General features: G+C 40.5%; 1 protein-coding gene across 2 annotated transcripts in view; it reads right to left on the bottom strand.

The window, feature by feature from the left end:
• SSBP4 (single stranded DNA binding protein 4) overlaps positions 1-22,853 on the bottom strand; it is a 375,270-nt gene that overhangs the window by 108,126 nt on the left and 244,291 nt on the right. For both annotated transcript variants that reach the window (XR_012883594.1, XM_075864484.1), the window contains exon 5: positions 3,518-3,607. Coding sequence is in view for 1 of the 2 variants with exons in the window: in XM_075864484.1 (XP_075720599.1) it covers positions 3,518-3,607 (90 nt within the window). In the remaining variant the exon portion in view is untranslated. The remainder of the gene's footprint in view (positions 1-3,517; positions 3,608-22,853) is intronic.

Genomic DNA, 22,853 nt, shown 5'->3' with positions numbered 1-22,853 from the left:
GAAAATTATACTGTATGAGGGCAGTGAAGGGGACATTATATTGTATAGGGGCAGCTATGGGTACATTATATTGTATGGGGACATATGTGTGGGCGTTATACTGTATGGGTGCATCTATAGGGCACTACACTGTAAGGGGGCAGCTATGGGGGCATTATACTGTGTGGGGCAGCTATTTGTCATTTTTACTGTATGGGAGGCACTATGGGGTATTATACTGTGTGGGGGCAGCTATAGGGGCATTTTACTGTGTGTTGGGTTCTATGGGGGCATTATACTGTGGGGAGGCACTATGGGAGCATGGTACTGTGTGGGCTGAAGTGTGTGTGTATTGGCGAGCGGGGTTAGAGGCGTGGCTTAACAGGAAAAAGAATTAGCATCAGATGTCCCTCTTGGCAATGCTTGGAAGTTGGGAGGTATGTATTAGCACTGACTGTGTAATCATTCTCTTCCTGATTCACCATGGCTTCCTGTATCTTCCCTGTCCTGAGGGTTAATATCACCATATGTACAATGTTCTGTTAACTATTTCTAAACGTTAACTCCATCTATTTTAAGCATCTCTCATTAAAAGGTCTTCTCCACGGTAGAACCGTGAGTTTGATGGGAGTAATTATAGTTTTAGTGTAAAGACTGTTGGCAGTAAAGCCGTGACTATTTATATGATCACAAGAAAAAAAGGTTACTTTACCTAAATTTCTTTGTTATAGTTATTCACAAAAATACACACTTATGTGACCAGTTTTTCTATACAGATAAATAAAATCATCGTATAGCAGCATTTACACATATTGTTACTTCCTATGTAATTCAAGTAGTCCTATCATTGGGATTCAAGAACACGCAAAATTGTTCAAGCGAAACGTCCGCATGTATTAAAACAATTGAAAAAAACTTTGCTTCTATGGCAAACGCTTATCACTTCCCTCCCCGTTCCACATACCAACTATAAATCCAGAAAAATAATTGTATTAACCTAGAGTAAAAGACCATGTTCCTTATGATTTGAGATGCAAAAATGAATCGTTTTTTTCTCCACCGTGGTAGTCTAACCCATAGTAAATCTTTTGCTCCTCTTCTTAAGGGCTCATTAAGACGAGCGTAAAACTCGTCCGTGTGCTGTGCGTGAAAATCACGCACCACACACGGACCCATTGACTTTAATGGGGCCATTCACACATGCAGGAGTTTTCACGCAGCGGGTGTCTGTTGCGTGAAACTCACTGCATGTCCTATATTGGTGCGTTAGAATGCACCAACGAACCTATTGACGACAATGGGTGCGTGAAAATCACGCACAGCACACCGTGTGCACGGATGCACATCCGCGTGCGGTGTGTGATCTGCGCATCAATTCCATTGAAAAATAAAAAAGATGTGCTTTGCGAGTGCGTGGATAACACATGCCTCTCGCAAAGCACAGATGCAATAACGCAACGCACACGGACCAGATTTACGTGCGTGAATCTGATACGCTCGTGTGAATGTAGCCCTAGTCTCTGTAAACCTCACTGTTTATTCACATTCCCAATCTTCAGTAACACACTAACCATATCTGTTGACTATGTGAATATAATTGTTATTAATTGATGAGTATTTAAAACCTACCAAAAAGAGATTTCTTCACAAGTTTATCAAATTGATGAAAATGACTGAACTTTGTATAACATTCTTTAACATGGTTACTGTTTAAGAGCGGACTGGTATTGCGGAATGTCAGAAAATAACAATATATGTTAGGCCTTATTCAGACGAGCGTATTATACGTCCGTGTGCTGTCCGTAAAAAAAAACACACGTCCGTGGTTTTACACGCAGCGTGTGTCAATTGCGTTAAACTCACTGCATGTCCTATTTTGGTCCATTTTTGTAGACCACTTTGCCCATTGAAGTCAACTGACTAGTTTGGGATTAGGCCTATTCACAGCATATAAAAGTTGCTTGCGATTTAACTATAAACCATTATCACAGAGATGAAATATAAAAGGTTACTATTCATTTGGTTTCGCCTGTCATGTCAACGCTGTTCACCTTCTTCTAGGAAAGTGGCAATATGGAACCATATTTACTGCTGGTTTTGTAGGAAATAACAGTAGACAGACGTTCCAAGCAGAGACTGCTTCACTTTATCGATTGTTGGCACACAGACTTATCCAGCAGCCAGAGAGTCTACATGAAGATAAGCTTGTGGGATGTTTTGGAAAGGCTTTGCTTTCAATGATCTATGTGGTAAACAAGCGGAGAGTTAGTGGCACCTGTCTATTGCGTGTTAATAGGCTGCGCAAGGTAGGGAAACAGGAATCCCCGGAGTGAATCCATCCATTATAGCATACAGGCAATAATCCTCTTTGATTATATGCCATAAGAATACAGAACACCCTTCATATTTATGCTGTCTTTATCTGCTTGTATGTTCTTGCTTCTAGTATTCCATTTTATAAAGCTTTTTTAACATTGGTTATTTCAAATCTGGACATTTTTTTGGTACATGGTCTACATTTTCCTGTCCGCAAAACCAAAAATCAGTAATCTATGTAGGCATCAACTTTGTATCAGTATTTCCTTCTCCCATTATTGCAATACATTAGGAAGGTCAGTGCCTACAGTGAAACCTCTCCAAAAAAAACTACCTCTTTGAGAAGACCACCCTCTTCTCCAGATTTCTTGTAGCAGACTTTTAGTTCCACCATCTATTATGCATACCGGTCATATTCTTTGAGAAGACCACGTTTCTAAAAGACCACTTTTCAATGCAATTTTGGTAGTCTCAAAGAGGCTTCACTGTATTTGCAAAATGCTTTAACCACGAACAACATTTGTACCCACTTATATAACTATATGAATTACCAATCCAATAACATTACACGAAGTCGGGCAATTGCACTTCAAGGAAACAGCTATTCACGGATATACTCTTTAAAGAGGACCCTTCATTTGTTATTTCAGATCTAGTTTTTGGGGGTTTGGTCAGTATAGTGACATTTCTGCTTTATGTCGTGTGTTACTTGTGAAGAGTCTAGGATAACTTGTAGTCTGTGGGTGTAATCGATGATGTCATATGAATAGCTGCAGTCAATCACACGTACACATAAACAGACTCCCTACTATAACTGAGCATGTGCAGAATAGACAGAGGCGGAGCAAGGAGGGGGTCCGATGGTTGCCTTCAGGAAAAAATAGCTGTGCCATATAATATAATATCACAAAGCTCTTTCGTCTAATCTGATAATTTTTTAAAGACCAAAGTTACTTATAGGAACTGATCTTTTGGCCGATTCGACAACTACAGCTTTGTGGAACTGAACAACAATGGTTATGTGCTCATTTTATTCATCCATATCCAGTTTTATTATTCTTATTTTGACTAGGTCTGACTAAGATCCTGGTTTCCATCAGAAAAATAATGCAGTTGGTTATAAAGATCTGGTAATATGTACATTTTAAATTGATATACATACATACATACATACATAGACAATATTTCAAAGCTTTGTAGTATAAGCACAAAATTCTGTTACCTGAAAGAACCCTGGGGGCATGGGTCCACCTGGCATTCCATCATTCGGAGGCATGTTGCCCATCACAGGACTGGGAGCAGCAGCTGCGCTCTGTGGCAAACAAAAAAGAAGGTTGGTGTTAACATGTGGTCTTTCAACAAGTGAAGTTAGATACATAGCTTGTTACTTGACAATCTAGTAGATGTCCAAAGCATTTAGTCCTGTAATCTTCTACCTATTTTAGAAATGAAAGCAAAGCGGTACAAAAAAAATAGAGGAGGTCCTATAGCAATATTACAGGGAATCCGCTTCAATGTGGTGAGACCACATATGCCCCTATTCCGAGACAATGGTGCAATTTAAAGATTGTATTAGAGAACTGCTTAAACATACAGTTCTGCTATTATCATAAACACTCCTTTTAGCTGCCGGTGTATTCCAGTAATAATAACCTGTGAGGCGGTCTGCTGCTAAATCTGTTGGGAATATCCTTGCAGGCCTTGGTGTTTTAGGAACATTCCAGCTGCTAGGGAACAATTCCAATAATGAAAACAATAGTTTAGGGAAGTGCTATCTAAGCAGTTCCATCATGTACTCCGTAAAGTGTTTCCAAGGTGGAAAATAGTAACCATCCTAACAGCTGTACAATGACCACGTTTGTAATCCAAAAAGTTGACAAAACTCTATTTACATTTGTTTTGTCCCCCCATAACTGCCAGCTACAATAGACCGCTTACACATAAGGGTGCTTACAATTATATGCTAGTAATGTATTATCTGATATATATATATATATATATATATATATACATATACATACAGTAGTGTTAAAAAAAATAGCAGTGACTTTAAAAAAGAAAATAAAAGCACAAAATCATTATAATAACCTATTTCACTAAATTCAAATGCACTGGAAATACTACACATTCAATTCCAAATCAAAACAATAGGAACATTTATCCAGTTTGTGTTAATTGTTTACAGAAAGTAAAGAAAAAGGAATATTAGGCTGTTCAATAAAATAGCAGTGCCAGCATTTTTCTTTAAAAACGCAAAAATTTTATGTACAAACTGAAAAAATGTTTCAGATTTCACTTTACTGAACTAATATTTAGTGGCATAACCATTGTTTCTGAGAACTGTTTGACATCTGTGTTGCATGGAGTCGACCAACTTCTGGCACCTCTGAACAGGTATTCCAGTCCAGGAAGATTTGACGACATTTCACAGTTCTTCTGCATTTTTGGGTTTTGCCTCACAAACCGCATTTTTTATGTCACCCCACAAGTTCTCTATGGGATTGAGGTCAGGGGATTGCACTGGCCACTCCATTACCTCAATCCAGATTGTCTGTAACCAAGCTGTTGTTCGCTTACTGGTGTGTTTTGGATTATTGTCGTGTTGAAACACCCATTACAAGGGCATTTCTTCTTCGGCATCGGGCAACATAATCTCCAAGTATTTTCATATTCAAACTGATTCATGATCCCTTGTATGTGATAAATAGACCCAACACCAGGGTATGAGAAACATTCCCATGTCATGATTTTTGCAGCACCATGCTTTACTTTCTTCACAGTGTACTGTGGCTTGAATTCAGTGCTCGAGGGTTGTCTGACATACTGTCTGCGGCCACTAGACCCCCCAAAAAAATAAATTTTGCTTTCATCAGTCCACAAAATAGTGCGCCATTTCTCTTTGGGCCAGTCAATTTGTCCCTTGGCAAATTTTAACCTATTCAGGACATTTTTTCAACAACGGGACTTTGCGGGGAGTTCTTGCTGGTAACTTGGCTTCACTTAATCGTCTTCTGATTGTAGCAGTACTCACTGGTAACTTCAGATCTTCTTTGATCTTTCTGGAGGTGATCATTGGGTGAGCCTTTGCCATTTTGGCTATTCTTCGATCCATTTGAACAGTAGTTCTCCCGCTTCCTTTCGCGTCTTTCAGGTTTTGGTTGCCACTTCAAGGCATTTGAGATCATTTTGGATGAGCGGCCTATAATTTGCTGCACTTCTCTATATTTTTTTCCCTCTCCAATCAACTTTTTAATCAAAGTACGTTTTTCATCAGAACAATGTCTGGAACGACCCATTTTCCACCATATTTCAGAAGGAAATCCACGATAACCAGCATGTGCAACATTTGTCACCCTCCTACCTTAAATAAAGGATAAAACCGACACCGGTTATTCCACAGAATGAATGACTTCACCAATTTAACCCCTTTACTGCTATTATGTTGAACAAGACCTTTCAATGAATGTTTCCATTACTCAGAATGAGCGGCATGCATGTCCTAATTGTTGGCTCGGTTTTTTTCTACTACTCTACTACACTTACAAGTAAATTATTTGTTATGTAAAAATATCTGTTCTACCAAAACCATTGATTTATCAGGTTAATGATGTTGGACTGCTATTTTTTTTTTAACACTACTGTATATAGTGTTGGATATATAGTGTTACATGCAGTGAAGTACTTTTAGGTATATTTATATTTTGACTGACAGCAGACTATAAGTGGTCTGGTAACGGACAGTAATAACCGTATTCTCTCAGTTGGATTATTCTGTCATGGTTTGGCTACATGGCACCTGCAGCACCTCTTCACAAGCTGCCCATTACGGACTGTCATACCTAACTACATTAATCACAAACACCAATCAAATGATGGCGGTAATTCTAAGTTTCTAAGTCAGGTAATTGGAGGGTTAAACCACAGTGAGACAGGATATTTTATTTAAGCATATCTTTCAGCTGAAGACATCCTCTCCAGGGGAAACCGTTTGGCACGATCCGAACTGCTGAAGGGCGGAAGTGTTTAACCAAAGTTGTGTCTTGTTACTATGACAACCACCGACTTCCAACTGTTTATCAAACTTGGCACAGAAATCACATTCCCTAAACAGCAAGTACTATCATTTAAAACGGTGCACTTCCGTCAGTGTTAGAGTTGCTAGCCTTTGAAGTGAGCAGGTCACATGGCATATGGCGCACTTACATAACACTACTTTGTACATTAGTCCTTTGCCAGAATTATTGATGCATTGTATAAGAGGTGTCGTTTTAAGCGCAAGGATATTTCCAAAGTTTGTGCCTGGGCATCATAATGGTCACTTGCAATGACTTCACGGCGTATAGAATCTATATAGAGATCATCTACACGGCATAGGAAAAAGCCTTTCAATGACATCAGCAGATCACACAGGATGATGGATATTTGCGATTGATCTGCCGTTGTCACCCAAGGCCTGCATGGCCTGTTGCTATGCAACAGCTCAGGCAAATTCCAGTGGATATCTTATTATGCAGAAAGCCAGAAGAAACAGTTCTGGCTTCAGACATCATGAATCTGCTTTCCTTTTAACACTATGAAGAACAATTTCAAGACTATATTGCAAATATTACTCTAATGGATGTCAAACATTTCTGAATATTCAAGATAAATCACAAATTATTAAATTTGTATTACACTTAAAATATTGAAAATATTCCTTTCGATATGTTGTTGATTGCCTTGATTAAATGTTGCCTATCTTTTTCTCGATAGCCGAATGCTCGTTGGCCTACCAGCTATCTTACCCAATCTTCCCTTATACGTGCACGATCAGGCAAGTCCTTAGGTCAGTGGAAGCAATACTTTGCCAGACAATGGGGGAATATAATAAAAGACTTACGCCAGCTTTATGACGTAAAAAAGTTGAACATTTTGCGCTGAAATTGCAACTTTTTACCTCTCTTGCCACTTTCTAAAAGTGGTGAGAAAAGGGGCGGGATTTAGCAGGAGGAGGTGGGGTAAGTTATGGCGCAAAACTACACATGCTCATAGCAGGCGTAGATTTGCATTTTTGTCGCATTGACAGCAAAAGATGCACCAAATTCATTAAGAGGTGTGCAACCTCTTAATAAATTTGGAGCATTTCTCTGCTATAAATTAGTTCAACACTGGCGTTAAAAATCCCAATCTTAATATATTCCCTCCTATGAGTACAGAGATCAGAGAAGTAAGCGCTAACATAACCTGATTTAGTGCGTACAGATCTGGAAGTGGTTTGATTAAGGTCTCATGTACATGGCAAAGTGCACGGAGCCTGTGCGATGTCTCCGTACAGCATCGTATTCCAGGAATAAGACATGCGATATGCAACAGTACTAAATTGGAAGCACATAGAGTGGAAGCATACAGTATGGGCCCATAGATTTTGCGTGTATTACAGATGACACAGATCCGTAAAAAGAGCAATGTGTATAAGGTCTAAGAGTTTTAGAACAGGCTCGGTATAGACAGCTATGTGATGCCGGACATAGAAATCGAATGTTTATAAAAATAGACTAAAAAGCTGATTTTATGACTACAAAGAACAATAAAGGCAAGAGGGAATGTGAGACTGAAAAAGTGGAGAAGACATTGGGGAACATTCATCAATGTATTGTGTGCCATAAATTGGTTCACCATATAAAATTGTACTTGGAACGTGTACCATATTTATGAACAAATTATGCCTGCCTACAGCTGTGACCATTTTTCTCTTTTGTTGTGAAATAAAATAATGATACGAATTTTTTTTTTACACTGAATGGTTACTTCGCATGACTTGCTTCACGACACGCTCTGTATGGCACGTAGGCCTACTATGAAAGCAATAGTTCTAAACTTCCAAATCATAGGAAGGGCAAAGCTGATAGGTGTCCTTTATTATGAGGAGACCGGTAGAGGTGTCAGCAAACAGGATTCAGAAAGAGAAGAAAACACAATAGATTCAATAATGGAATTATATTATCTGCCATAAATAATAGGAGGTGAAATTGAACAACTGCTGGGAATACAGGGGTTAAGCTGCTTAAAATTCAGATATTGCCTGACTGCCGTCATTGCTCCTCTATCACCTCCTTCTCTGCTTCCACATTGCATCGGCCAAGGGAGAAAAGTACCTTGCTCAGCAAAGCCTCCTGAATATCAATGAGCTTAGATTCAGCAGAGAAAGGGGGAGAGCACCGGGTGAGGTGGTGGAGGAGAGAGGGTGGGGGGAAGGGAAAGAGAGGAACACAAGCCAGTGAGGGGGGAATTAGAAGCAGAGTTGACGTGAAGTATGGATAAATTGTAAGGTGCTGAAAAATAGAGCTTTTTACACTGGATGAGGTTCAGTACTAAATAATATTAAAAAGTAAAAAATACAGAAATAAGCTGGCCTCAGATACAAATGATCTAATATTTTTTCTGGTTGTGACCATTTCGAAATAACAAAATGTCCCATAACTTAAACAATTGGTCCTAATGATGAGAGCGATTTTGGACACACTTGATCATGTACTGAACATCTATAACCAGTTTGTTCAATGTGCCTCCTAGTAAATTCAGGCTGCCAAAAATCTGCCACAGTCATCTGATCACATCTGATCATTTCAGTACCAAACCTGAAACAATTATTGTTAAGTGGGCCTATACATGCTTCGTTTCTTAAGAAAAATTATTATGTCTATGGAGGAAAAAATACATCATGGGAAAACTATATTTGTGTAAATAAATATAAGATGGTGTTTGCACATTCATACAGTAGTGAGCTAAATACACGGTATGCATTCAAGTGTCATAAAAGCTTTGCCAATTCCTAAAGAAAAATACACTGTGTCAGACAGGAAGTATTACATAGATGTAAGGCCCTTATACACGGGCCGATGATCAGACGAATGAGCGCTTATCCATAGGCTCGTTCCCGATCATCGACCTGTGTAAACATGGCCGTGATCAGCCGACAAATGAGCAAACGCTTGTGCGTCAGGCTGATTGGATTTTTTATACTGCCATGAAAATGATCATTATTTTGGAAGCACATCCACCCATGTAAACGGGATGTACTGCTGACAATATGCAAACTGTAAGGGGACAAATAATCGTATTAACAATCTTTCGCAACCATACAGCCACGATCAGTGCTCAACATAAATGGAGCAAACGAGTGCCCATCGACATGTCATCGTCGGTCAACGCTTAATACGGGGCAGTAATCTGATCGTGTAAAAGGCACATGTCCATCAATTTTAACCTTTTACAGACCCCACTACTCGATTCATAGCAAGACATACCGAAACTTCATAGGTGATTGTGGATAATTTTGCCTCTTGGTGGTTATGCCTCGAATAGAAGCCATTTACATGACGTAAACTCATCTACGTTTTGCATGAAGTTACATATTTTGCTTAGTGTGGCTCCTTTTAAACACTTTTGCAGAAATGCTTACTAAAGAACTTGGATTGTCAATCCTTTCGGCTTCAGTTAATACATGTATTTTTTTATTGCGATTTTGCCACAATCGTAGAAGCATTAACGCTCCTAGATTGTTTATGGGAAGCGCCAATTTCAAAAGAACATAAAACTAAACACTTGCTGGTGTGCCAGCTGACACAGGACTGAGTGACAGTAAAGTGAAATGCAGACATCCAATGCAAAGATACAATGGTGTATACAGTGATATGCCATGAGGATGTTTGCTCCATGCATTAGTCTGTGAACAAGGTATCAGTAGGGTTAATATCTGTCTCTTTTTTCTTTTTATCCATTTTATTTTGTCCCTTGAACTTTTATGGTCCAGCTACAGACAAACTTTGCTTGGCTCAGAAATGGAGATTTATTTGAAGTGATGGCTGGCGGAAAACATGCTGCCAAGGTCTGTTTCCAATATGGATAATGAAAACCAGGCATGTAAGGAGTTACAGCAGACGCTGCTTCAACAGGGTGTGCCTACGCCAAGACGCACTGCTAATGATATGTTAGGAGCAGCTTATCCTGAGGGAGAAGAGATGAGAGAAAGCATTCTCCTTCTTACATAGACTGCATAGAACAGGTTCTAGTACAGCATTAGCATCCACACTGCATATTATAATATCTTAAAGGGGTTTTCCGATTTTTCAGCAAATTAATGTCATTTTTTGTATAATTAAAAGTCACACAATGTTCCACTATAGTTTCTGTATTAATCAAGCACCGTTTTCAAGACCCCTGCTTGTTGTTATTTAGTAAGAACATTTATTGTTTACTTCCAGTGAATACAATTCTGTCCTTGGTCATGTGATCATCACACTGGTACATGGCTTGTTACAGTATGTATGTGTTTCAGAGACCTATACCGCGGCCTTATGCACACACCCACTTTAGGGCACCATACAAACTCTGGGAGGTATTGCTACAGTATGGACCCATACACTCAATTTAAAAAAAATGAAGCTATTTTTTTTTTACATTGAGCCAAAATCTAACCTCTCCCGATCACTTTCCATGCACGCCCAATTCCACCCAGTCTAGTGTTGATGTGCAGGGAAAAACAGAGAAGGGTGTGCAGCACTAAAACAGCACTGTGGCCCCTTCATTTTAGGATTAGAGGTATACCAAATTTTTTCTCTTTTATATTAGTGGTAAAGAGTGCACCACGCTGTAATAGTCCCCCGTTAATGCCCCATACATTAGTGCCCCCCTTTGCTCCCCACGCAGTAATAGTGCCTCTAATTGTGCCCCACTCAGTAATAGTGCCCACCATTGTGCCCCACACAGTAATAGTTCCCCACACAGTAACAGTGCCTACCATTGTGCCATATTCAGTAATAGTGCCCCATTTCAGTAATATAGTCTCTATTGTGCCACACAGTAAGGATGCCCCCTCAGTGTTTTCCCAGACAGTGTGAGCCTTATAATAATAAAATTAAATACTCACCTAGCCCCGTTCTCACAACAAACAGAGCTGATCCCTCTGTAGGCTGGCGCAATGACGTCACCGTGCCGATCCGCCGTTGGCAAGGGTCAGAGGGCGACGACTCCCTACTCCACCATTGTATTCATCTGTATCTGCGACCTTGGGACGCAGATACAGTTGCACACGAAATATGGACGGTTTGGAGGTTTGCTGTACCTGTTGCTCTTTATACACATTTTATTTTTTTTTTTTTGGACTAACACGGAATACAACAGGTAAAAAAGATGACTACAGAGGCAATGCTCCGCAATTCTTCTAGGGGAGAATATCGCTGTACTACAGTGCTGTATGGAAACACCATACGACAGGAAACAAAGTGCCTGAGGCTCTATAGTACAGAACCACAGTGGCTCCGCGTGCCTCAGTACAAGACTCCATCACATGGTTCTGTCATGTGCATGATTGGGGTCTGGCAATGTTATCTGGCCAGATCCAATAGACTCTCTTAGTGGAATTATTACGCACTACCGACATTTAAATTTCAATGCTGTTGTCTTTTCAGTGTGTTGTGATGTCAGAGAGGGAAGAGAGTTGAGCTGCAGAGTTTAGGATACATAGCAGGTGCCACACTGTTTATCATTAGACCACAAGGGAGGGTGATCTTGCTGCAATACGAGGGAGTAATATTGTGGACTAGCGCTAATTATGAGATGGATGTGAGTGATATAGTACGGGTAGTAAGGGGTGGTGTCCATAAAATAATGTTAGCCATAAAAGTAGTGTCAATCATAGACATGTCATAGAAATATCACACATATTAGCACCCATTGCATAAGAAGGTCTTGGGACAGTTTCAGGAATCTGGAGTTTCCTGATTAATCCAGGATAGCTATAAAAAGATATAAAACTGTATTCCATGTACACTTACATGTTAATGTGAAAAAAAAACTGGCGCAAAGAAAACATGGAGAAGTTGTTTACAAACAAACATGTTCACTACCGCGCTCATCATTATAGCTACTCTTGGTTTACAATCCTATCGCCCATTTAGGCCTTGGCAAAAAAAAGTCCACATCAGTCCCTCTCTCCTTGCCTCGCCCATGTACAGCTCCCATGCACTATTCACTTTCCTCAGTCAACTTAACCCATCTCATCCCACTGCCCAACATAAAAATCACTCTCATAAATCACAGAACCATCTGCTGTCCCTCTCCATTCTCCTGCTACTAGCTGCAGGGGACATCTCCCCCAACCCTGGTCCTCCCTTTTCTTCTGCCAAGCTCAACCACTTACCTGCCACACAAAGAAACCCTGCAAATCTTCTTACCATTCCTTGTACATCTTCTCCTGTCTCTTAAGGGCATGTGCACACACACTAATTACGTCCGTAATTTACGGACGTATTTCGGCCGCAAGTAGTGGACCGAACACAGTGCAGGGAGCCGGGCTCCTAGCATCATACTTATGTACGATGCTAGGAGTCCCTGCCTCTCCGTGGAACTACTGTCCCGTACTGAAAACATGATTACAGTACGGGACAGTTGTCCTGCAGAGGCAGGGACTCCTAGCATCGTACATAAGTATGATGCTAGGAGCCCGGCTCCCTGCACTGTGTTCGGTCCGGTACTTGCGGCCGAAATACGTCCGTCAATTACGGACGTAATTAGTGTGTGTGCACATACCCTAACTGTGCTCTCTGCAATTCTCGGTCCATGTGCAACAAACTCACCTTTATTCATGACTTATTCCTTTCTAACTCTCTCAACCTTCTGGCTCTTACGGAAACATGACCACCTGTCTGACACTGCTTCCCCTGCTGCTCTATCTTATGGTGGTCTCCAGTTCTTTCATGCCCCCAGACCGGAGAACAGGCAGTGTGGAGGAGTAGGTATACTTCTTTCCCCACACTGCACTTTTCAGGTCATTCCCCCGGTCCCCTCACTAACATTTTCCTCTTTTGAAGTCCACACACTCAGACTCTTTCACCCTTTTTCCCTCCGAGTGGCAGTTGTCTACCGCTCCCCGGGCTCACTCCGCCAATTCCTGGATCATTTTGCTGCCTGGCTTCCACAATTTCTATCCTCTGAAACACCCACTCTCATCATGGGTGACTTCAACATCCCCATTGATAACCAAATCTCCCCATCTGCCTCCCAGTTTCTATCTTTAATCTCGTCCCTAGGTCTGTCACAACTTACTAACTCTCCTACACGAGGACGGGCATTCACTTGACCTGGTCTTCTTCCGTCTCTGCTCAGTTTCTGACTTTATTAACTCTCCTCTCCCGCTCTCTGACCACAACATTCTCTCCTTTACTATCAAATATTCTCTGCCTTCTCAGGTCATCCCTACGTATCAGACATACAAAAATCTACATGCCATTAACACTCAGAAACTCATAGTCTACAGTCCTCATTGTCCCCTATCTCTTCCCTCTCCTGTCCCAATCTGACTGCCAAACTTTACAATAAGACTCAAGAATGCATTGGATGAAGCAGCCCCCCTACACTCCGAACCACTCGACAAAGACGACAACAACCCTGGCACACGCCTCAATCCCGCTTTCTTCAGCGGTGCTTGAGATGTGCCGAACGACTGTGGAGAAAATCGCATTTGGATGCTGAGAACTTACAACTCTGCCCTTCACCGAGCCAAACAAGTCTATTTCACTTCTCTCATCTCCACACTATCTAATAATCCAAAACGCCTCTTTGATACTTTTCACTCCCTCCTTAGTCCTAAAGTGCAGACGCCAATCACAGATCTCAGTGCTGAAGACCTGGCCACTTATTTTAAAGTTAAAACTGCCAACATCCGCCATGATATTATCTCCCAGTCCCCTAGTAATATCGATCCTCTTCACTTTCAGCATTTGACCCAATAACAGAAGAAGAAGTCTCTAAGCTCCTCTCTTCTTCTAATCCTACTACCTGTCCTAGTGATCCTATCCCCTCACACCTCCTCCAGTCCCTCTCCCCAGCTGCCACTGGTCACCTGACTAAAATATTTAACCTCTCTCTTTCCTCTGGTATCTTTCCCTCCTCTTTTAAACATGCCATTATAAACCCATTACTGAAAAAAACAACTCTTGGCCCATCCAGAGCTGCTAACTACCGACCATTCTCTAATCTGCCCTTCATCTCCAAACTCCTGGAACGCTTGGTCTACTCTCGCATTATCCGCTATCTCTCTGCTAACTCCATTCTAAACCCCTTACAATCTGGTTTCCGCACTCTACACTCCACAGAAACTGCCCTTACTAAAGTCTCAAATGATCTTTTGGCGGCTAAATCGGACGGTAAATCCTCTCTCCTGATTCTTCTGGATCTCTCTGCAGCCTTTGACACTGTAGACCAAAAACTCCTACTTAACATGCTCCACTCTATTGGCCTCAAGGACACTGCTCTCTCTTGGTTTTCCTCCTATCTCTCTGACCGCTCGTTCAGTGTGTCATTTGCTGGTTCCACTTCTTGTCCTCTTCCCCTTGCTATCGGGGTTCCTCAGGGATCAGTCCTAGGTCCGCTCCTCTTTTCTCTCTACACAGCTCCTATTGGACAAACCATCAGCAGATTTGGCTTCCAGTACCATCTCTACGCTGATGACACCCAATTATATTCCTCTTCCCGTGACATCACCCCTGCTCTAATACAAAACACCAGTGATTGTCTGTCCGCTGTCTCTAACATCATGTCCTCTCTCTATCTGAAACTGAATCTTTCTAAAACTGAGCTCCTTGTGTTCCCACCATCTACTAACCTCCGTAAACCTGATGTCTCCATCTCTGTGTGTGGCACTATCATAACTCCTAAGCAGCCGGCCCGCTGTCTCAGGGTTATTTTTGACTCCGATCTTTCCTTTACTCCTCACATTCAATCACTTTCACTTTCCTGTCATTTTCACCTCAAAAACATCTCCAGTATCCGCCCTTTTCTTACGGAGGAAACCGCCAAAACTCTCATTGTTACTCTGATTCACTCTCGTCTTGACTACTGTAACTCATTACTAGTCGGTCTTCCCCTCACCAAACTCTCCCCTCTCCAATCTATCCTCAAAGCAGCAGCCAGGCTCATATTTATGACCAACCGCTACACCAACGCCTCTAATCTGTGCCAGTCACTGCACTGGTTGCCCATCCCCTTCAGAATAAAATTCAAACTTATTACTCACCCACAAAGCTCTCCACAGTACTGCACCTCCTTACATCTCCTCCCTCATTTCTGTCTACCACCCTACTCGGGCTCTACGTTCTGCCAACGATCTTAGATTAAAATCCTCCATAATCCGAGCCTCCCACTCCCGTCTCCAAGATTTTTCTCGCGCTGCACCAGTCCTCTGGAATGCACTACCCAAGACAATCAGATTAATTCCCAATATCCACAGTTTTAAACGTGCCCTGAAAACACATCTATTTAGGCAGGCCTATAACATTCCCTAATCTGACTCCTTTCCATGGCCCCCTTATAGATTAGTCATCAGAATAAGATTCCGTAACACTACTTCCCTTCATGTCCGTCATACACGGATACTGGCTGGTGTCCGGCTCATGCAGCTTTATGTGTACCACACCATGTGTATAAAAATGGCCGGACTATTGTACAGAACGAACACTGTTACACTTTGTGTCTCCCTTATTTCCTCATAGATTGTAAACTCTTGCGAGCAGGGTCCTCACTCCTCAGGCTTGAATTGTAAATTAACTTTGTCACTATGTAATATCTGATATTGTTTGTTTCATGTTCCCTCTAAATTGTAAAGTGCTGCGCAATATTTTGGCACTATATAAATAAAGATTATTATTAATAAGTTGCACATAACCAATTATATTGCTTCTTTCATTTTCAAAAGGAGCTCTGTAAAATGAGATTTGAAATCTGATTGGGAAGAATGGTAACATCAGAATCTTTAAAAGCAAATACAAGCCTACATGACAAAAAGAAGGACTGCGAATAAAGAGTGCATATGCAATCCAATTTGATAGACGAGATACATTGCCAAGGTATCCAGACCTTGAACAATATTAAGAAGAACGAAGCATGTCTTGTGATAATCAGATAAACAAGACTAAAATGACCTTGAACGTCGAGAAGAAAACTCTAAAGTAGTCAATGGAATTATACTATGTTGAAATAGCATATACCTGAGCCAGCGAAATATCAGGTGAGCTCACCAGACAAATGAATTGGGTTTATATAATGTCAATATATTAAGACATGTCTTTTACGGCTGTAAAAGATTTCCTGAGCCATAATTCCAATTACAACTGAAGACGGAGGTCACTTACAGGTCACACAGAAGCATTAGATGAGTAAAAAGGTGACCTTCTATTCATCCCCAGCTATACATATAGATACGTTTAGCTTGCATCACGAACACAGAGGCAGATATACTATTGGTGTTGCGCCAGAATTCTGGCCTAAGTTGTACCTTGTTTTTGGTGCAAACATTTTTACACAAATTATCAATTTAATGTAACAAAAAGAACATATATTTGCTGCTCGCCTGACAAAGGGGAGTGGTTTAGTAGAAAATGGTGCGTGCTTAAAATGCGCCAAATTGAGACAAAATTTTGATGGAAAAACTGGACTACAATAAGCTAACCAAGAGGTGGTATAGAGTTAGACAGAAGAGTTCACCTAACACAAACAGAATATCCTAGTTGTCATCAATTACCCTTCTCTTGTACCTACCCTCCCAACATGTGGAGGGTCAGTAACTCTTTATTGATCCTCTGTCCTTTAGATTCTCTCATAATGTCCATCATTTTGGTTTCATCAAGATGTACATTATATTAATACCTTCACTAAACTCCTTTAAAACATTTTTTGTCTGGCAGGTTATCACTTCATATTGGCACTGGACATGAATGGTAATTGTTTTTCAGAGCTCCAAACTAGTTGTAACTGCGTAATATGTTCTTTTTTTCCGATGGCAGGTAACTGATAGACCGTGAAAATCTAGTAGCACATAGTATGGTCATCAAAAAAGTGCCTTATTTGTCCATCTAAATGTTGGGAAACATGCCTAAAAGTGTTTTAAAAGTAAACATTTGGATTTTAAGGCTTGTACTTTCAGCTCCAATGCCTTAGCTCATTCCCACAGGCTTCTATGCCTGGAGAATACAGAGACTGGAGGTGACAGGACAAGGAGGGTGGTTGAGAAGTCAAGATCCCAACCTGCACTCCTTTGCAGCTGGGTGAATGCTTGACATACAACATACAAGGTTAACCACACACACAACCAGAATATATTATTGTCTTTCTCTATGCAGAGCCCTTTGTATCTTTGTGTCCTGCTCCCACACACTCTCCAGGCTGCCTCCTCCGCTTTCAGCTCTACAGCTCTGGATAAACACGAAGCAGTGTTTATGTGTAATCTCTTCAGCAGCCCGTGCTGTTTCTGATGCAGAAATGCAGAATTCCTTGCAAACTATCCTAAGTGAATCAAAATCTATGGCAGATGATATACAAGATGATATACAATGCATTTGTAAAGTCTTCGGACCCTTTCACTTTTTCCACATTTTGTTATGTTGAGGCCTTGTGCTAAAATAAAATGCAAATTTTTCCCCATCATTCTGCAGTCAATACCACATAACGACAAAGTGTAAACAGAATTTTGTAATCTTTGCTAATTTACTTAAAAAGAAAAACTAAAATATTGCATCGACATAAGTATTCAGACCCTTTACCCAGTACTTAGGTGAAGCACCTTTGGCAGTGATAACAGCCTCCAGTCTTCTTGGGTATGATGCCACAAGGTTTGCACACCTGGATTCGGGGATTTTCTGCCATTCTTCTCTGCAGATCCTCTCAAGCTCTGTCAGGTTGGATGGGGACCGTCGGTGGACAGCCATTTTCAGGTCTCTCCAAAGATGTTCGATTCGGTTTAAGTCGGAACTGGGCCACTCAAGGACATTCACAGAGTTGTCCTTAAGCCACTCCTGTGTTGTCTTGGCTGTGTGCTTAGGGTCATTGTCTTGTTGGAAGGCGAACATTCGGCCTAGTCCAGATCACTCAGGTTTTCATTAAGAATACCTCTGTAGTTAGCTCCATTTCCTCAATCCTGACCAGTCTCTCTGTCCCAGCCACTGAAAAACACCCCCAAAGCATGATGCTGCCACCACCATTCAATCTTGGTTTCATCAGACCACAGAATCTTGTTTCTCACAGTCTGAGAGTCCTTTAGGTGTTTTTTTTTTGTTTGTTTTTTTTACAATCTTCAGGCAGACTTTCATGTGTCCTTTACTGAGGAGATGTTTCTTTCTGGCCACTCTGCCATAAAGCCCAGATTGGTGGAGTGCTGCAGTAATGTTGACCTTCTGGTAGTTTCTCCCATCTGCACATAGGATCTTTGGAGCTCAACCAAAGTGTCCATTGGGTTCTTGGCCACCTCTCTTACCAAGGCCCTTCTCCCCTGATTACTTAGTTTGGTGGGGCAGCCAGCTCTAGGAAGAGCCCTGGTTGTTCCAAACTTATTCCATTTAAGAATTATAGGAACCACTGTGCTCTTAAGAACTTTCAGTGCACCAGAAATTTTTTTTTGTACCCTTCTCCAGATCTGTGCCTCCACACAATCCTGTTTCTGCGGTCAACAGGCAGTTCTTTCCTCCTCATGGCCTGATTTTTTGCTCTGATATGCATTGTCAGCTGAGACCTTATATAGACAAGGGTGTGTCTTTCCAAATCATGTCCAATCAAATTAATTTGTCAAAGGTGGACTCCAATCAAGGTGCAGAAACATTTCAAAGATGATCTTGAGAAATGGGAGACCACAGAGCTAAATTTCAAGTGTCACAACAAAGGTTCTGAATACTTACGTTCATTAGAAATGAGTTTTTCAGTTTTAATAAATTAGCAAAATTTTCTAATATTCTGTTTTCACTTTGACATTATGGGGTATTGAGCGCAGAAGCATGGGGGAAAACGTGAGATTTTTTTTTATTTTAGCACAAGGCCTCAAAATAACAAAATGTAAAAAAAAAATGAAAAGGTGTCTGAAGACTTTCCGAATACACTGTAAATGTAACATATCACTTTCATGAAAAATATATATTTTCTATTGTGTAATGAACAAAAAATATATAATTGATAGTAAAAAGGAAAATAAAATAGAAAATAGGTAATTTAAGACTTGTCCTGTCTTATAGAAGTAGGTTTTAATTGAGAAAAAGCCTGCCCTAGGCCTAATTGCCCACAGTCTAGAGCTGAAATCTACTACTAAACACACTATGCCACATTTAGCCAGTCACAGATTTTGGCTATAGTAAGTAAAATGCTACAGTATAGTTAAAGTAACCACAGTAAGCAATCAGAATTTGTCCTGCATAATATCCAGATTAGAACTACTGTTACCAGGAGAGTACTGTATGGCAAATGAGTTTTCCTACCATAAAATTATATGACCCATCGATAAAAGCAATTCTAGGAAATGTTCCTAAACTGTTTCTACGGATAACTGCATCGTAGAACAACTCATAGTTTTTCACACTTTTTTATGCTATCTTTTCCACTATTCAGCCAGGTCGATGTGTTGGTTTTTTCATTGTTTTTCTTTTTACAAAAATTCTACTTAGACTTAGTATCACCGAATAGGAATCCTTCATGAAACATAACCTTTATTAATTATAGGACTAAAATACTCAAGGTAAATCTATTGATATACAAATACCCCTGACACCACCAGGGCTGATTCAATAAGCAATCCACAATTATCACCTGGAGTATCCAGAACAAATGTGCCTCTAGGTGGCATGGTACCATACGCCACCTATGGATATACTCCAGGGATACAAAAAAAAAAAAAAAAGAATCCCCCCCTCACACTTCGTGTAGCCAGTAAACACCCCCAAATTTTTTTTTGCATACACCAATAACAACACTGATACTTTTCGTCCCAACGCGTGTTCCCAACTCAGTTGGTTCATCAGTGGACAATACTGGGCAATATGTGCATATTTGAAAACTGTGAAGGTACAGATACATCAACAATGAAAACAAAATGTGCTTATGTGCTTATTACAACTCCTGAGAATAAGGATCATAATTGGCTGAGGAGGAACAGACGAATGGAGATAGTCCATTTTACAAAGCATGCTGGTTTGTAGCAGCTGAAGATGGAGGCTTGTCATTCCACATGGTCAGTGACCAAATATACACTTATTGCCGAGTATTGTCCCGTCATGAACCAACTAAGTTGGTGAAACATGTTGGAACGAAAAGAATCAGTGATGCTATTGGTGTACGCATTGGTGTTTATTGGCTACACTAAATGTGGGGGAAAAAATATAAATAATTTTTTTGTATCCCTGGAGTACATCTATAGGTGGCGTATGGTACCACGCCACCTAGAGACACATTTGTTCTGCAGGCTTAGGCCCAGGAGAGAGGTGACTTTTTAGGTTAGGGACCCATTTAAAAGAGGTCGCCTTGTTGTGCCAGTTAGGCTTACACAGTTTTCTCAAAATGTGCGTTAAGAACCTCACATTTGTAAGTATAGTAATCGTAGTACTAATGCAATGCATTTGGTGGTCTTAGCCCTCGCAGAGTGCTGTTGCAATGGGTTTTTTTTGTCAGGTTTTGTGGAGTTTGTGATTATTTTTCTTTTTAACCAAGACCAGACAGAGTAAAAAGCATAGAGAAAGTACTTCCTCTCTTTGAATCCATCCGAGTTTTGTCGAACATGAAAAAGTAATCTAATCTAAAAAGTGAACAAGGCTTTAACCCCTTCCCGCCTCAGCCCTTTTTCCGATTTTCGTTTTAGTTTTTTCCTCCCCACCTTCCAAAAGCCATAACGTCTTTATTTTTCTGTCTATATAGTACTATGAGGGCTTGGTTTTTGCGGGACAAGTTGTAGTTTTTCGTAGCACCATTTATTTTGCCATATAATGTACTAGGAAACGGGCAAAAAATTATTTGTGGGGTAAAAAATAAAAAAAAACAGATTCCTACATGGTTTTTTGTGTGCCGTTTTTACGGAATTCACTGTGCAATTAAAACAACATGTTAACTTTATTCTGTGGGTCAATACGATTACGGTGATACCAAATATATATAGTTTTTTCTATATTTTACTACTTTTAGAAGTAAAAACCTAAGTGTAAAAAATAAAATTTATTTTGTGTCGCCAAATTCCGAGAGCCATAGCTTTTTTATTTTTCCGTCGATTAAGTGGTATGAGGGCTTATTTTTTTGCGGGATAAGCTGTAGTCTTTAATAATACCATTTTGGTGTACATGCGACGGTTTGATCACTTTTTATTTCATTTTTTGTGGGAGATTAGGTGACCAAAAAAATAGAGATTCTGGCGTTTACAATTTTTTTTTTTACGGCGTTCACCGTGTGTGTTAAATAATGATATAATGTAATAGTTCAGACTTTTACGGACGAGGTGATACCAATTATTTTTTTTTTTTTTTTTACTATGCTCTAGGAGGAAAATGGGAAAAGGGTTTTTTTTTTAACTTAATTTTTTTTATTTTTTTTTACACAAAAAACAACTTTATTTAACTCATTTTTACTTTTTTTATTAGTCCCTCTAGGGGACTTCAACCAGCGATCGTTGTATTGCAGTATATCGTAATTCTGACAGGCATCTATTAAAGGGAAGGTGTCATGAAATTATTTATTTTTGATCATATTGCTTTTAATATGATATTAAAATACATTTTATTTATTTGTGTTCTTTTTACTTTTTTGTAAGTTTTACTTCTCTATGGGGGCTGCCATTTTTTTTTCATCTCTGTACGTGTCGATTTACGACACATACAGAGATGGAATACGGCACATACAACCCCATAGAGAATGCACCGCTCCCACACAGACCAAAACGAAACTCATTCGCAGAGCGAAATCCGGCACCATTTTAATGTGGACCGGAAGCTGCTGCCGGACAGTAATATGACGACTTCCGGCCGCGGCTTCCGGCCATATGTTCAAGGAAGCGAAGGCGCAAGGCATAGGAGCGGAGGCGGCAGCGGCGGCAGGAGCAGGTAATTTATGTTCGTGTATGTGATGTGTGTATTATGTTCGTGTTATACCGTTTGCTGAGCACTGTATCTAATCCTCCTACACTGTGCAGTCGCTCAGAAAATGGCGGAACACAGTGTAGGAGGTTTGACGATTCAAACCCCTCCTTCTCCTGCCACTAGCCAGAATAAGGGAGGGGGGATTGTGTGAGGACACTAGAGCGAGTGTGTCTAACCCAAATTTGCAGCATAAAGCAATGAGGTTGCTTTACCACATTGACCATGCTGCAATTGTGGGAACTGCTCCCTCTAGTGCCCAGCACATGGATATTTTATAAATTAGAATCTAATTTATAATATTTCCTGACTTGTGAAAAAATTTAAAAAATTAAAACAATGTGTAATCACTCAAATAATAATTGTTTAACTAAAAAAAAAAAAATTTCTAGCGACACATTCCCTTTAAGCCATGGCGGACCTGGGGGACTTCATTAGGCCCCCAGGCAGCCATAGCAACCATCGCCGCCCCGCGATTGCGTTGCGTGGGCGCGATGAGCTGTTAGAGGGGGCCGCCCCCTCTTTCTAACGATTTAAATGCTGCGGTCGCTCTTGACCGCAGCATTTAACGAGTTAAACAAGCGGGATCTCGCTAGAGCGCGATCCCGCTCGTTACTCTTAAGTGTCGGCTGTAACATACAGCCGACACCG

The sequence above is a fragment of the Rhinoderma darwinii genome, chromosome 1 (genome assembly GCF_050947455.1).
Source record: "Rhinoderma darwinii isolate aRhiDar2 chromosome 1, aRhiDar2.hap1, whole genome shotgun sequence".
Lineage (NCBI taxonomy): Eukaryota > Metazoa > Chordata > Amphibia > Anura > Rhinodermatidae > Rhinoderma > Rhinoderma darwinii.
Note: the sequence above shows the minus strand (reverse complement) of the source record. Positions and strands in the feature narration are given on the sequence as shown.